At 35.4% G+C, this 16,462-nt stretch overlaps 1 protein-coding gene across 2 annotated transcripts in view; it reads right to left on the reverse strand.

Annotated features, from left to right (window-relative positions):
* Nucleotides 1–16,462, reverse strand: part of KCTD8 (potassium channel tetramerization domain containing 8) — a 101,765-nt gene that overhangs the window by 10,616 nt on the left and 74,687 nt on the right. Inside the window, exon 5 of one of the 2 annotated variants that reach the window (XM_074903817.1) lies at nucleotides 2,352–2,367. The exons of the other annotated variant lie outside the window; for it this stretch is intronic. Within the exon in view, the coding sequence (XP_074759918.1) occupies nucleotides 2,352–2,367 (16 nt within the window). The remainder of the gene's footprint in view (nucleotides 1–2,351; nucleotides 2,368–16,462) is intronic. 2 annotated transcript variants of the gene reach the window in all.

Genomic DNA, 16,462 nt, shown 5'->3' on the forward strand with positions numbered 1-16,462 from the left:
AATCAATATGGAAAATTTCTTTGCTTATTTCTAGTCTAAATTTAATATTTTAAATATTAATATTATTCACAACATAAAATGACTAATTAATATATAGAGAGGGAAGCATTTTTGCTATTTGGAGTGACAGAAGATATACAATGACAATCCTGTGCCCAGCTTGAATTCATTAGATATTTCACCCTAATCATGTCTTGAACAAAAACCAAAACCACATTCCTTTCATTTGTTACTTTTTCAACTGGGTTTTGTGGTAGACAAAACAGTACTTAAATAGGAGAGAGCCAGTGAAATTCTGGCATAGACAATTTGTTGCATTACTGTAAAACCAATGAAGAGTCCACAGCTTTTTATTAAATATATTAATCTGAAAATTTTGAAGTTATTCTGAGAAGTGTCTTTTCCTATCAGATAAGCTAAAGATAACATGAAAGATCAATAATTTTCACATCCAACTACAGAGTCAACTATTGAAGATGATATTTTTATTTTGTGGAGTTAGAGATGGCTACTGTCTTAATGCACTGATGGAGATATAAGAAGATGAAATGCTTGGAACAGATAAGATACAAGCTGAATCAACATCAAAAGACTGAAAGTCAGGAAATCACTAATACTGCCAATATTCACTCACTGTGTATGATGCCTGACAGATTTTATCCATTACAGGACTATATTGCTAGGTCAATACTTTGCAAAGATGTCAACCCTCCTGATGACCCTTGAAAAGACCACTGTTTAGCAAACAGATTGCAAGATCTTCTGCAAAAATCCCAGAAGCAAAATTTAGAAAGTTTAACCGAGCTAATGGGATATTGTAAAGTTATCTGACAAGTTCCTAGAAGACAAACTTCCAGAGTCAACCAGATGCTTCACATTTTGTATGTAAGTTATTTGGAGAAATAGGACTCACTGAAGCAGTACAGAATTTTCTTCCTAAAGCAAGATCCGTTAAGTCATTGCATTTTTCAGTGATGGTCATATGCTATATTAATCTCCACTAACAACAGAGTAATAGCAATAAAATGCAAATATTATACTAGTAGCAGTAAGACTGTACTTGATCTTGAGATTGGAGAGTTTTGGCTATTGTAGAATTAAAGCAATTGTATTTTAGAATTGTATTGTAAACAAATGTAAAATACGCAAATGTATTTTACATGTAAAATGGTTGATTTGTTCTCTCTCCACCTGAAGAAATATTTTTCCTATGCCCAAAATCTAAAAATGCAGGTACTTAAAATAATTTTGATATTTGAAGGAACTCTCAGAAATTAATGCATTGATACAAATGACAAATGAGAATAACTTTTATAAAAGGCATGTTTCTTCCATAAGTTCACTTGCTACAGTGAAGAGCCCCAATTGGTCATATTTCAGTAACATCTTGGCACCATCTGGTAGATGTGCTTGTCATTCATTTCCAAACTGTAAAGTAGGTTCATGCTCAGCTCTGTATGCTAACATTATTTGCTTTTTTTGACTGGTTATTTCTCAGTGGCGATCAGTTAAGAGCTAAAATCTTTTGTTCTGTCTTTTAAAAATACTAATTAGATGCTTATTAGATGCAATATTTTCCCTTAAAGAAATAGTTAATTGATGTTAAACTCCAAATTATCTTCAAATTATAAATTTGGCATCTGAAAGTTAATAAGATTGATCTAGAGTGATGTTCACAATTTACTACAAAAAGAAATCAGGAAAATAATCAAAAGCACAACATTTGATCATGTTGCTCTTATAAACTCCCTTAAGACTTCAGTGCTTCTTTCCCCTAACTGGTGCTGGCAGAAAGTTCACTTCATTAATGCCGATCACTGGAAGAGAGTTCCTTGACACAGAACCCAGTCTTCAAGCTCTTACACTGTCCTCATAGCTAAAAGCAATGGTACCTTCCTATTCTTTCAACTCTAGGATACTAGGAGCTACTAGAGGATCTCAGTGTCGAGGATGTAAATATCTTTAAGCTGTTATTAACCATTTTCTTGAAATCACCTCTAACACAGGCTTAAGTTACAGGAAGAAAAAAAATTAAAAGCCAAGAACACAACTTACAAAGGCTCTATAAGGGCAGAAGTGACAAAAAAGAAAATCACTCCATCTTTGCATTGCAGAAACACAGCCCAGATATGTCTCCCTCCCAGGATTCAGAGGATAAACTACAAACAATTGCTTAACCTGTGGGCTTAGAGGCTCAGTTCTATTTTCTATTCTGTGTCCTCAGCCCACATTCAGAGAAAACAGCTGTTAGGCTGGGGAAGGATGCTGACTTCTATATCCCTGTTTATCCCTGATATAGATCCTTGAGGGTTCCCCTGAGATTGCCAGATAGCATCATTTCCCCTTCTCACTCCCTTCGCCATTCTTCTAAGGAAATATTTATTTGTAATTCAATCAGGAAATTCATTTTGTTGTCAACCACATTTCTGCCTGCTGCCTTCTGCTTTGTAAATATTAATATTGGTTGGGCATCTGCTCAAGTGTGAAATAGTCTTTTAGCCACCAACTCTCTGTTTGGCAAAGCCCTAATCAGAGTTTTAGGCAATGTGAAGCTGAATCTCTTTCCATCCAGATAAGCGACTCTCTTCTTTGAACCATTCAAATTTCATTTTTCTTAAATTAATTTTAACTTTTCAGCTGTCAGATATGGCTCCCAATGTGGCCACATAAATGCTTGTGCCAGAACAAAAGGTACCAGAGGCATGGGAAAGAATATTCAAGGGAAGAAACTGCACTTCTCAGTGATGGTTTATGGCAATTTGAAACATACATGAAGCAATTACTTGCCTTCTTGTGACACACACATGCATTAAATATTTTGATTTAATATTCTTATCATATATAGTTTACTTTCGATAAATGTATACACAGAATGTAAAAAATGCCATCTCAAATAAGGTCTATGAGTCAGTGGGACTTCAGGGATTCAGTCACTTCCAAAATCACTGTCTCTCTCTTAGAAGCTCCAAAGTGAGTTAAAGCAGAGAGAGTAATTAAAGAATCAATTTCAGGATTCTTTGTTGTGATATTTCCTTTTACAGAAAGTTCATTCACAACTCATAGGTAAGAACTCTCCTCTTTAGGGATTGTCAGTGGTCTCAGTCATGGTTACTTTGTTCTAACAGTATGAGCAACAGGAAAACAAAATAAACAATAAAGAAGGGACAGAACCAAACATCACCTTAGTACCTGAATTTAAATGGGAAAGCAAGCTACAAAACCAAAATTTTTCCTTGGTAATTTTTATTTCTGTTTTTCTAGTATCATCTCACATTACTTTACTTTGTCAATAGCTTTAGTTAAAAATGTGTAATTTTAATTTCTTCCTTCCAGCTCTTTCAATTTTACAGGTTTCTTTCCTACTGACACACAAAAAAATTAATGTCGAAGTGAATTTACAGAACGTGTATAAAACATGCTAGCAGAAAGTTGTGAAAACATCATGCACTGGCTTTGGCATTAGAAAAAGTCTCACATTAAAGAAATATTTCAGATACCAACAATCTTGACAGGCTTATATGATACTTATGATAGCACTTTAGGCAATAAGCATGTGCAAAACAATGGGAAATGCATACTTGAATCAAGACTGCATGTTACTTTTGATTACTGAGAACTAGCAGTGAATGGTATGATCTGGGTAAGAGTCCACAGTGAATTATCCTAAGGGTTCAAGCACTAAGAGGGAAGTAATTCAGCATATACTCAAGATTATATTTGTACAGTTTTATGCCTTTCCTTGCTGGTCCCTGGGATAATAGAAACATCTCAATCTTCAAAATTTCTGTGAAAAGGCCAGAAATGTTTGCTGAAAGCTTTCCGTAAGTAACAGTGATGGCCATCAGTGAGGTCTTTCTCACTTCTCTGTACATTTGAAGTACATTTCAGACTAATGTTTCAACTATAGCAGTGCCATTCATCTGTTTTATCATTAAAGTATGGTACATTAAAAATAAAGTAAAACAATATGAAATTAATAGTGCATTGCATCCTAAACCATCGAAAACACATGCTGATAATAACACACTATCTTTAGATCCTAATTCCTAGATCAGCCTTATGGAACATCCAAAGCATTCACTCCAAGTGAATAGCTACAGAAAATATGAAAACATTATGCAGAAAACCAATCTTATTGATATGGTATATATTTAAGTAAAATAAAAATTACTGAATATGTAAAGGACAATTAATTCACTGCACATAACATCTTGTCCTCTGCAAAACTAAAATAGATTGCAAATCATCTGCATCTATAAATATTGTTTATCTATACAAACAGAATATGATGACTATATGACAGAAACCCACAAACATAAAAAAACCTGACAGTTAAATTTATTAAATGAATTCTCCTTGGGAAAGAGTGAAACCAGACAGATTACAACTACAGTACAGTAAAGACAATGAAGTTCTTAATGGTAATCCTGAGTATTTGCGGAACAAACTACATCTTTGACAAGGCAGAACCAACAGCCAACATTTAAGAGACAGGACTATACTAGTCACATTTAGAAATTCAAAACATACAGGGATTTCTAATGGCAATATTTGAAATATTGCAAAATTTCTTCTGACACTTCTTAGATAATGCTTTAAGATAACAGTGCTGTTACATATCTTGAACTAACCTAAACGTTTCCTCACCACCTATTCCTATAAAAGTAATAAAAAGGCAAGTCTAAAAAGGATTTACTGCCATTACTGAGGTGGTTGTTGCTATTAATATTAATTTTATTTCCCTTGCAGACTATATGGTCTAGTAATAGGCTACATTGTGTATAATATAGTTGGGCTGCATCATCATTAATTAATAGATGACCGTTGCCCTGAGCAAGTTAAAATCTAAGAACAAGACAAGAAACAACAGATGGTAAGAGACAGACAGATGTGAAAGTACCAGAAAATGCAGTATTGGTCAGCATGATAGGCTGGTTGTCTCAGACCTCCAGCTGTCTAATCTTTTGTCAAAACTTATATGAGCAGCACAAATCCAGAGAGTTTTAAGGAGGATTTTGAAGGATAATAACACAATAACTTTGCAGATATTAGTGGTACCTTCTCCATCAAGTAAGAAGCAGGAACAGAGGTGACATGAATGTGAGCAACAGAGAAAGTCAGAAAGTCACCATGGTCTGTTTGGAGCTGAAAGTTGCCATTGCAACAGCAAATGATAGGGGCTAGCTGAGAATAGGCAACCAAAGGCCTTAAGTGTTAGGACAAGCAACCCAAATCTGACATAAGAATGAGAGATTTAATGTAGGGACTAAGAAACAAGGGTCAAAACAATAAACTACAAAAATTATTTTTTTTTTTAAACAACAAAAAGCAGATGATCTGAAAGCAGACAAAGTAGTATTTTCCACAGCTAGATACTTAAAGTCTTGATGGAAGAGATGGAAAATGAAGGTCCTTTTTTAGAAATATAATTTAATTCTTCATATGCCTAAGCAAGCCCATTTAAAGCTTAAAATCCATGTTGCTTTTAATATAAACAAAAGCATCCATAAGCAATTTCCATTCAAGCACAAGACCCTGCTTCTTCAGTGTGTCTGAATTTAATTTGGATATAACTGAAAGTATCATTTGCCAGAAGACTTTCCTCTGTCCTTGGTTAAGCAGCTACATAGGTCTATGGAGCAGCCAGGTCCTGGTTGACTTTTCCATGCTTTCCTCTTGACCTTCTACAACACTTTCTTGCCTCACCCTAGGTCTTCCCAAGGAACTCCTCCCATCTTCTTGCAGCAGAACTGAAGGGATAAACAGCACCAGACTGTTTTGAGAAACTTTAGGCTTGTAAAATTGGTCCTACAGATACTATATACTCTCTTGATTCAAATTTGCTTTTGTGCTCAACATGATGTGCAATTTTTTAGTGGAGAGACCTTGCCTGCAATGCTTACTTATTCCTTAAATCCCTCATGCCTTACAGAAATATTTTCTGTAAGGTTACTGCTAGTTGCATCCAATAGTTGCATTTACATATGACATTTCCACCCTTGACCAAGTAACAAAGACTCTGATTACTAGCCTAGGTGAAACCAGCATTAGAAAGAGTAGAAAGACTTCATCCTCCACTTATTCCAAATGCTTCAGGTATTTATCTGGAAACACAATCAATATACATAACTGAGATATTTCATCACTTACTACAGTTTGCGATGAATAAATTATGGCCAGCTCAGACTGAAATGTGTTTGTTTAAACTCATTCTTTATTGAAATATTAACTACATCTGCAAAGTTTTTAAATAATAAAAATGTTAAATAATAAAACAGGGACTGATTTTCTACTATCCTGCAAATTGAATACCAAATGAGTACAGGAGGCTATCTAAAGTGGGTGACAGTGTTATTTAGTGAAAATTTCACTTCTTACATTATTCTTAGAATTTATTTTCAATAAAATACACCAAATCTTGACAGATTCACAAACATATATTTGCAATACTGAAATACAGATATTAATAGTTGATATCTAATTTAGTCCTAATGGAGTTTAAGAAAACAACAAAAAAAGCCCTACAAGAAAAAGTATGAGAATCTCAGAGGAGAAATATACATTTATTTACACATTTCACCACAATCCTACATTCCAGTAAATTATCTGAAGAACGTTTCAGTTAGGATCTGAGTGGCTTTTGTAGCTTTGCATAGCAACAACAAGAATGAGAGCAGGAAGGAAAAATACATTAAAAATCATTTTGAGAGAGTGAACAGACAGTACTATTGAAAATTTTTACATCAAATTTCATTTGCCAAACAAACCTGAGAAATTTTCATTTTATGATAGTAACCTACCTTATAGTAAAAACATTACGCAGAAAATAATAACCTCATTCTGATTATCACTACTAGTTCTACCTCAGTTTGACTAAAGGCACAGTCAATAATCATTTTACTAGAGTTTCATTAAAGCTAAACTAATATACTTTGCTTAATTTTTTTCCCATCTTTGGCTCAACAGAGGATTGACCAGCAGATGGAATAACTACTTCAGAATATTATCACATGAAGAAAAAGTCACTAAGTTATAAAATCAGCATTTGGTGCATTTTAGTAAGTGATCATTTATAATGAATATCATCTTATTTTGCATGAATTGGTATTTTCATTTCATTCGTGTAAGAACTATCATATCTTAGTTGTACAAAAAAATAAAATGCATAAAACATGAAAATTAATAAAAAAGATAAATGGCAGTTGACATGAAAATGCATCTTTCTTCTAATAGCTGTAAGGCTTGGGAATATTTACTACTTCAGAATACAAGACTCATTACTTGCCTCACAGATGTCAACATGAGTCTGCAATAACAGTTGCTGTTCTGCATTTGGAAGTTTCCAACAGCAACCCAAACTGAAACCTGCTTCTGATGACAGCTGAGATGGTGCTTCTTTTCTGTCACCAACCGGAGCTGACAAAAAAGACCAGTCTATGTACATAGAGACTCTCAGGGGCAAATGATGTAGCTTCAGTGACTCAGATTTCTAAGTGCAAGTTATTAGTCAGGGAAAGAGCTATGTGTGCCCTTTCTTCTCACTTTTTGTATTCCCCAAAAAGAAACCCAGGATCAAAATACTCCTCTGTTCTTACATTCATTGGTCTCAGGCTTCTTATAGTGAAATATTTTGCCTCCTACATACTTGTTTCTCCTACTATTACTATTTTGATTCCCTTATATGCTAGCTTAATTTGAGCAAGCTTTACCAATGATAGTACATCTTTCCTATTCAGCAGTACATTGAGCTTTCAAATACAAGGCATTTACCCTGAACAAATTGGTTTTGTGTCTAAAAATGTAATTTCCTTCTGATTTTCAACGTCAATGTGAATGTCAGGGTGCTTCTGTTTCAGTGCCTGAGTTTCTCCATCTGTAAAATATGAGTCGTCTGTCCTATATAATGCTTCAAGATCTACTGCTGAAAATATATGACAACTGGATACTAATAATATACTAGAATTTATCCCACTGATTTCTTACAAAATAAATTCCAAATTTATTTTGCAATTACAAAATAGAATACATCTGGGGCAAGAGAAAGAAAAACCAAGATCATAAACTAGGTAACAGGTTTATCTCATAAGACTGTAAAAGAGGTCCCTCTTGTACATTCTTACTAGTATTTCTGGTCTGCTAATGCATGGTATGCCACAGTATTACTGTGGCTTGACAAATTTAGGAAAGCAAAAGAAGTCCTTCGTGGAAAAGATGAAGGAGAATCCAGTGACTGCAGTGTTGTTTTTTTCTGGATGCTTCTGGTTTACTTTGTCTGATTTTCACACTGCAGTCAAAAGTTTATGAAATTATTGCTTCCTATTTGTTTTTTATTAGCCTTAAAGAGTGTAGACAAATGTGGAAAAGAGGAAGAAAAATATGCTGATACAGAAGATCTAGCTTTCATGTTAGCCTTAGTATGCACAAATGGCAGAGCTTTAGAGCTGCCTGTATTCCACACAGACAGGAGATGAACACTGGCAGGGACTTCTGTTGACAGAAGAAAAACTTTTGAGATTTCCTTTGAAAGAGACTGCATTTAAAACAAAACAAAACAAAACAAGAAAGGAAACGTGTAGAGAGAATTCCCTTTCCTGATATATCCTTCCATTTCCCCACAACCAAGCTTAAAGGCTTCACAAATGGAATGGTGACTGCAATATGGTACTATTTCATTATTCTAGCTGGGTGTGTTCTTAATTCTTTAAGAATTATATTAAGATTATACTAACACAAAGCAAGAGGCACCATCTTGTCTATATGTGCTCTTTCTCTAGAGAAAGACTTTAAATCAAGTTCTTTAAACCAGTCATGAAATGCCTTCTGACACAAACAGCACCAACAGTTCCCTGTACAAAAAAACCCAAAATAAAAATGCCACCAACAGTTCATTGCATAAAACCCAAAACAAAATAAAAGACCATCCTTCACACTAAACTTAAGAGCTTCTTCGGCTTTACTTTTCAACCTTTTGTCATTGATATTGTTTGTTTATAATTTATCCTTCTCAGCGGAGTATAAGAATAGTAAGAAAACAGAAAACACAGGTATTTGTAATATATAATCGCAGTGGGGGCATTACATTGAAAAGATATATAAAGGTCTAGAACAGAATTGTTTCTTCTCTTGCTCAGGGAGAGTTTTAATTTTTGTGTCTTCTTTTAAGATATAAGTTTTTCCGTTTCAGCAAGTAGGATGTTGTATTTTTATACAATAGTGTAAAGAAAGTGGGGAAATCCACATAAGTAAAAAAAAAGAATTCAAAGTTATTACATTAACTTCCAATTCTTCTGGAAATCACCTGGTTTTCTTCTTAAAATTATTTTTTCTAGGAAAAAAAAAAAAAGTAGATCAGTGTGCTTAAAATATTTTAGCTTTTGATGAAACCACTATCTTTCACTGAAAAAATATTTCAGCAGATTTTTCTGAACACAACCAGTGCTATAAATATATCCTTGACATCTTACATCACCCTATGTCTGTGACACAACTGAACCACTAGCTCCACATATCACTTTTATGATATTTGTGTGAGCTATTTGATGTTTTTATAGGAAAGAATAAAAGGGAGAAAAGGGGAAAGAATAGGAATAATTTTAACATGTATTGTAAAGTAATCAGAATAAGAGTATCTCTGGATTACACAGTATCTATGGATAATGCAGATATAGTACTTAAAATATAGATATAGAAATACATTTTGACTAATGGTAAGACATTATATGACATATCCATATAACACAAAAAATGCCACTTTTTTCCTCAGCAGGTGGAGACAGGCAATTATTTTACAATCATTGTCTCCTTTGCTTCCTACTGCTATTGTTGTCCTCAGTAATGAGAATTTCAATTCTGGCACGTCCATATGGATACATTTCTGAAAGCGGGGCTCAGATTCTGAAGAGTTACACCGCTGTGAACCTGGTTTCATGTTAGCAGTGCTGATGAAGGTGCTCTGGTCATTCACTATGCTCATATCAGAACATGAATTTGAATCAGTGAGCTCATATCTTTTATTCTTATACATTAATCTGAATATGTGCAGGAGACATATACTCCTATATTCAGTGGTGTTACAGGTGGACCTGCAGGTTCTCAGCTCCTTTTTAGCACCTTCTAAGACCTCTTGGTTTCCAAAAACTTGGAAAATGTTTTCATGGTCATCATCAAACAACACCGTTAGGATTATATTCTGTATTGCAACCATTGTGTTGCTCTTGCAGTTCATTCTTTATAGTTTGTGTATTTAGATGTGTTTTTTAAAACATAGCTGCTAGGAAAGGATTCAACATTTTTAGATGATTAATTACTTTCTGCCTTGTGGAACAACCTCTGTAGGTGGTCCAGGCACAGGCACACTAGAAAGCTAAAAACCTGGAAAGTGGGGAACTCTGCTAGAGATTGTCAGTGTTTCCAGAGTGAAGCAATAGCTGAGTCAGGTTTCTTAGGATGACATTTTGGACTTAGTTAAGTTCAGCGTATATACCTAAATCTTTTTTTGATGTGGCTTTCAGTTGTCCCCTAAGCTGAAACACAGTTTAGAGATATTTGCTGTTCTCATTTTCATATAAACAATGAAAAATTTCAAGGCTCCCATCACTCACGTTTCTTTGATAAAGACTTCGCTAAGTACACTGAGCATTTTAGTTTAACAAAAATACAAGCAAAGCTTATGGTTGGGAAGTGAATGAGTGAAAGAGGTTTGGAAATGGTAGTATATACAGTAGCTGATCAGAGACAAAGCTAACAAAAGTAACATAGGCTGAAATCCACTGCAAATCCTGCTTTTACTGGGACATAAGTATCCACAGGAATGTGCCATGCTCCTTTCCTGCCCTGCCTCCCGCTGCAGGTTCTTAAGGTCACTTGGTGGTGCCTGTCTCTCTCTGCTTTGAAGCATCCATGTAAGAAAATGGGCAGCAGCCTCCTGCAAAGAGGTCCGCTGCAGCGCCGACGGTGCTGGCGGCAGAGCACAGCATCCTGCTTGGCACATTAAACATGGACCTGGATGCCCTAACACTTGTGGTGTCAGAACAGGGTCACTCAAAGCGAGAGCCCTCTCAGGGAAAAGCTGGGAGCTAACGGTCTCTAAGGAGGAGCACTAGTGCTGACATTCAAGATGCAAACCTGCTTCCCACTCATTTCTGCTCAGGGACACAAGCTAGACAGTCATTTCAGTTATGTCTATTTTTTTTACTTGAGCTTTTTTTCAAAAATAAATGAAACTCTTGCTTGCATCAAGGGACACCCTGAGAATAGGCTCAATTCATAGAGAAGCAAACATTGCCTGATGTGCATGATTTCTGACGTAAGAAACAATGATAGCCACTGAATGGCAGTCCGCAGCATTAAACTAACCCCCTCTGTGAGCAGGATTAACAATTTATGAAGTTAATGCACATCTAAGTATGCAGCTGTCCTTTTCTATTTTTAATAACCAAAAAGAAAATGTCACCAAGTAAAGAGGAAAAAAGCTGCTTCTCAGTTGGGACTGTCCATAAAAAGGTGGCAGCATTATTCTCTGTGCTGTAAAACAGTCCTAACCAGTTTTGTCATGGAGCTTAAAAATGCAAGATAGACCTAAAGATTTAAACTTAATTTTCCCTTCACATTATTATTAAAGTGTTGTCCAAATGAAATTATTTTAACTGTGATTGTAAAATGACCATGCGTCACGTCAAAATGACCATGGGTGTGATTTGGTATAAACAAGCATTAAACAAAGCTAAATGAGATACGTCAATATAATTTAATTTTCTTACTGTTTTACACAAGAATTAATATAAATAATCCCTTACTTTTCTTGGGCATTTAAGTATGAATAATCCTTAAGTGCTTTGCAATATTATATATGTGAAGGAAAAACCTTCAGTGTTTAAATGCAGAAGACCTCTGAGTGGGTTTGTGTAAATACGCTTTGTTTTCCGCTTGTTGTGGGTTTCTTGGACTTTGGTGATGGGTGTGCTATAAATACTTTGATAGGAATAGAATCTGCAGCTGCATGAAAAGATGAATTCTGAGCAATAAATATTTTGCTAAGACATCAGTAAAACTTCTTAATCATTTGAGGAGTATTGTGAAACTTGTGCAGCAATGATCTGCAAAAAATCAGACAAGAAGAGGACTGATATAGGAATACAAAAGTGGCTACAGACTTGAGTAAATGGGAAGTGAAGATGCACTGAAAATTGAATTATTGAGCTAGAAAAAAGTGACAATGTTTTTTTGTTAGCAATCATTCTTGAGATAGGTCTCATTTAATATCGGTAGTAATGACCTCTGCACAGAAACATGCTGCTAAAACATAGTGTAGACACAAAGCTGCAAGATATTACAGTTAAGATGGAAGATCTGGATATCATACTGGAGAAATGAAGTGATGCTGAAGACCTAAATGATAGAAACAGCATGAAGTGTAACGGTACATCTTGGACATTATTAAGAATTTCTTCTTTAAGCATCTGAGTAGAAACAAAAGGAAAAAATTGGTTGCGTTAATTGATCAGAGTTCCTCTGAACAAAGTAATAGAGTCATTAAGGAAAAAGTTGCATGTGGTTCCAGAACATACCCAGAAGGAGAATACTGTACTGCTCTACAAGGTAAAGGTAAGACCTGACCTAGAGTACTGTGTTTGTTTATGGCTTTCCATGCTTATAAAAGACAATTTCAAACTAAATAAAGGGCTTCTAGCTTTTTTAATTTATTAAAAAAAAAATAATTTAGAAGCCCAAAAGAAGAAAAAACAATGCAAACAGAAATGACAATGTTGGTACAAAAATAAGTTGATTTTAACCTATTATGAATTCAGAAGCTTTTTAACAAGCAAAACAACAAGGTTTTGAAGTTTGGTAAATTTATAAACAGGATTATGTGTGGTTGCTTGTGATAGTACAAATTCAGTGAACTGGGAATTGTCTTCTAGCCACATCTATGATGAGACCCTCAAATCAGCTACACCTTTGGGGTGGGTCTGCCTAGATAATTTCCTCGTAGGTACTTCTCAAAAGCTTTTGATAAATGAGGGGAGGGGAAAAAAAAAAACAAAACCAGGTTTTCCTTGAATTGCTTGTGCTGTGGGCTATCAATTTTTTTTCTGGGAATTCCACACTTAGGAGCTTTGCAGACCTCTTCCACTCTCAGTACATCCTATACAGCCCTACAGTGAGGGCACCAGGCAGAGCAATCTTTCCTCCCTCTGCCCAGCCTACATAAAAGAGAACAGCATACCAGCTTAAGGAAAAATAAATGCAACATGCAATCTGTTGCACCTCACAATGAAGCTGGTAAGTTATACACAAAATAATTGTTATAAATCCTGCATTCTGCTCAGAAAACAAACAAAAACTTACCCAATAGGTCTTCCTGAGAATTTGGTCTGCATTTGGCAGTAGCACACATATTTACACACATGGGCTACAGACATGGTGAGATCAACCAAGCTCTCGCTACAGCGTGTAGGACCAAGACACTTTGTTATCCCTGACAAGAAGGGACTACAAAATATTTTGAAGCCAGATGAGAATAATATTCCAAACCCAGAATGGAAAAAACATTTCACAGTTCAAACTTCATACAGATAGGAGACAGGATGAGATTGTGTTAGAAGAGCTGCTGGATTCAAACAACTTGTATTATCTATTTAAAACTATAGATGCTGCTCTTGATCTTTTGGAAACTATCTTAACAGCTCTGGGTGCAATGATCGTGGGTTCACCTTTTAGTGAAGCCCTGCCATCATAATTGGTGAGTATGTATCCTACATGCTGTTGATTTCATAAGATTCCATCACTTCCATGGCTGTCAGTCTCAGCACTCACAATGTTATATACTTTCTTCCTACACTCTAATTTCTTTAGCACAGAGCAGGCAGTGGAGCATGATGTTTATGCCGCTATCTCTGCTGCTGTTGCTACTTCATCTAATGCATCTGTGATACAAGTTGTTAAATCATCAGTAGAATAATAATACATTATGAAGCGGGCTACTTTATTACATAAGAACTAGTCAGTAACGGTGTTTTTAATGTACAGTTATTTTCCCATGATCACTACTATCTGCATAGAGCCACCTATAAGTCTAGAACAAAACCAAATAACTGTATTCTAGTCTCATTATGAATTTATTTCATAACCTGTTGCACTAAACACATATGAAAAACTTTCTTGTAATTCGGTAAGGTAACTCTTTTGCGGTTATGTTAATAACCTGTACATTTCCCTAGTTTATCTGCATTAGGTATCAGTTACTCTGTTTAGAAAAAAATAGGATCCTGTGTTCACTTCTGAGGCAAAATGTAACATACTTTGCTGCTTTGAAGGTCTCAGCAGCAACTGAGTAGAATTCAATATTCACTGCCACTGGATCCTAAATATCTTTTCATGGGAGAGGAACCTTAAAAGTTTATTCCATATTCATCCTGAAAACCCTAAATTTATCCACCAGTACCATGATTCCAGGGAGGAAACTTAGACTTACCAATCCCTCTGGAAGCGAAAGGAATATATCTCTTCTTTGCAGTGTATTTGTAGGGCAGATACCAGCATACATCAACACGAGTGGTCACCAGCAGGGGCAGAATTCAAAGGACATGTAAAAGTAGCAAGGACAGACATACTCTAGTAGGTTTTGCTGAAGGGGGACAGAAGATCTAAAGGTTGAACTCTCTTTTGTTCTCCATACACACCTGGAAGAGGTTATTGCCTCCTGAAACACTAAGGTAAATAATGTGCTAGCACCTCAGCTGCCTCAGATCACAGTGCAATGACTAAATCTACTAATAAAACAATGTCATTCTTATCAGAAATGTTCCTTGTATCACTGAGATACTATGTATTTCTAATGTAAACAACAGTGCAGACAGTTAATTTATATCCTTTTTTTATAGGCTGTTTTGTTCAATAATCCTGTAGTCCACAGATAATATCTTGGTGAGCAAGTCTCCTGATATGTAGCAAATACTTCACTCATGACAGAATATATTTAATATAATGGCTTCATATTCTCTATAATTTCATCATTACACCAAAAATTAAGAGAAAATGTAGATAGGTATAGCACCTCATTAATTAGCATCACAGTGTGTGCAAAAAGCCCCACATAAATGCAAGATATTATATATTATGGAAGGATATTGTGAAGATAATCTATTATGAACTCGTATCAGGATGCTAAATATTGGACCGTGCCTACATAAAGTAGTTAAATTTTGCTGACATCAGTGCTATTATAACAGTTTGTTGCAGAAATCCATTTGGACTTATTTTTCTTTTCCAAATTTTTACGTAGTACAGTCCCCCTTTTACTACTCTGCACAGACATTTCAATGTTGACTTTCTTCAACCTATAACCTAAATCAGTGAAATACAATTAAATCTTGTAGCATAAGGATGAACTATGCAAAGAAAGCCCCTACAGATAAATACATAATAGCAAATGTAAGAAAATTCATCTACTTGTCAAAGATTGGCTGGAGTGTATAACTGCTCGCAGTCTTCTTTGAACAGTTATATCCTATGTCAACACGCTCTTTTCCAGACAATGTTTGGACATGGCTCTGGAAAGAGCATGCGTCAGGGTCTGTTCCCACTAAATTGGCTGCACATGGCCACAGTGATTGGCTGAAGAGACTGTTCGTGTATAAATGGCACTACTTCGTCTCAGGCAGAGTTATTGTCTTTTTAGTTGGTATAATGAACACAGTCTAGATGTCCAAAATTGATTTAGCACTCACTTTTGCTTAGTTTTCTTCCATTCCTTTTCTGAGAAGTGTAAGAAATACTTAAGGAGGGATCAAAAACATACAATCTAAATGGTGGTGTTGCACAAGCACATCTGCCTGTATCTGCTTTGTTGCTGTTTTTTTTTAACGACCAGCTGCAGAGACAGATAGTTAATAGGTATTAAGTAACCTTACAGAAGCTCTGACACTCACAACGACTGCTTTTGGTCAAGCTTCCCACAGCAGCCCCCCATGCATTTAATGCTGCAGCAGGCCACATGGTCACTCTTCTCAAGTGTAAATAAACCTCCTGGTATGAGACACTCAGTACAAGAAGCGAGGGGACAGTCTTTTCTGCAGCACTATCTCCAAATGAAAGAAGTGTGCATTACAGTTTAGGAAGATACTACAGTTGAAAACATTAGAAGTTTCTTGTTGCAAAATGGTTTGGAAAAAAGAAAGCAATTCTAGCTTGAAAGCAGATTTGCATACAGGAGCTTAATATATAAAACTGTGGGATGCATTTTGGAAAGAAAGAATATACAGGTGGTGAAAAGGAGAAGGATATTTAAGATGATTATGCCTTCCAGTTACATACATCTTCATCTTCTGTATAGTTACCTTCTGACATGTAAAGTTTCTATTTTTCAAATAAAAAACCTTAACACCTTAACTGAAAACAAATATGTTGAAAAACAGAGGAAGAAACATTTCCTAATCCTATAAGGTAAAGTGATATAAAGCCA

This window comes from Athene noctua, chromosome 4, assembly GCF_965140245.1.
Source record: "Athene noctua chromosome 4, bAthNoc1.hap1.1, whole genome shotgun sequence".
NCBI classification, from domain to species: domain Eukaryota; kingdom Metazoa; phylum Chordata; class Aves; order Strigiformes; family Strigidae; genus Athene; species Athene noctua.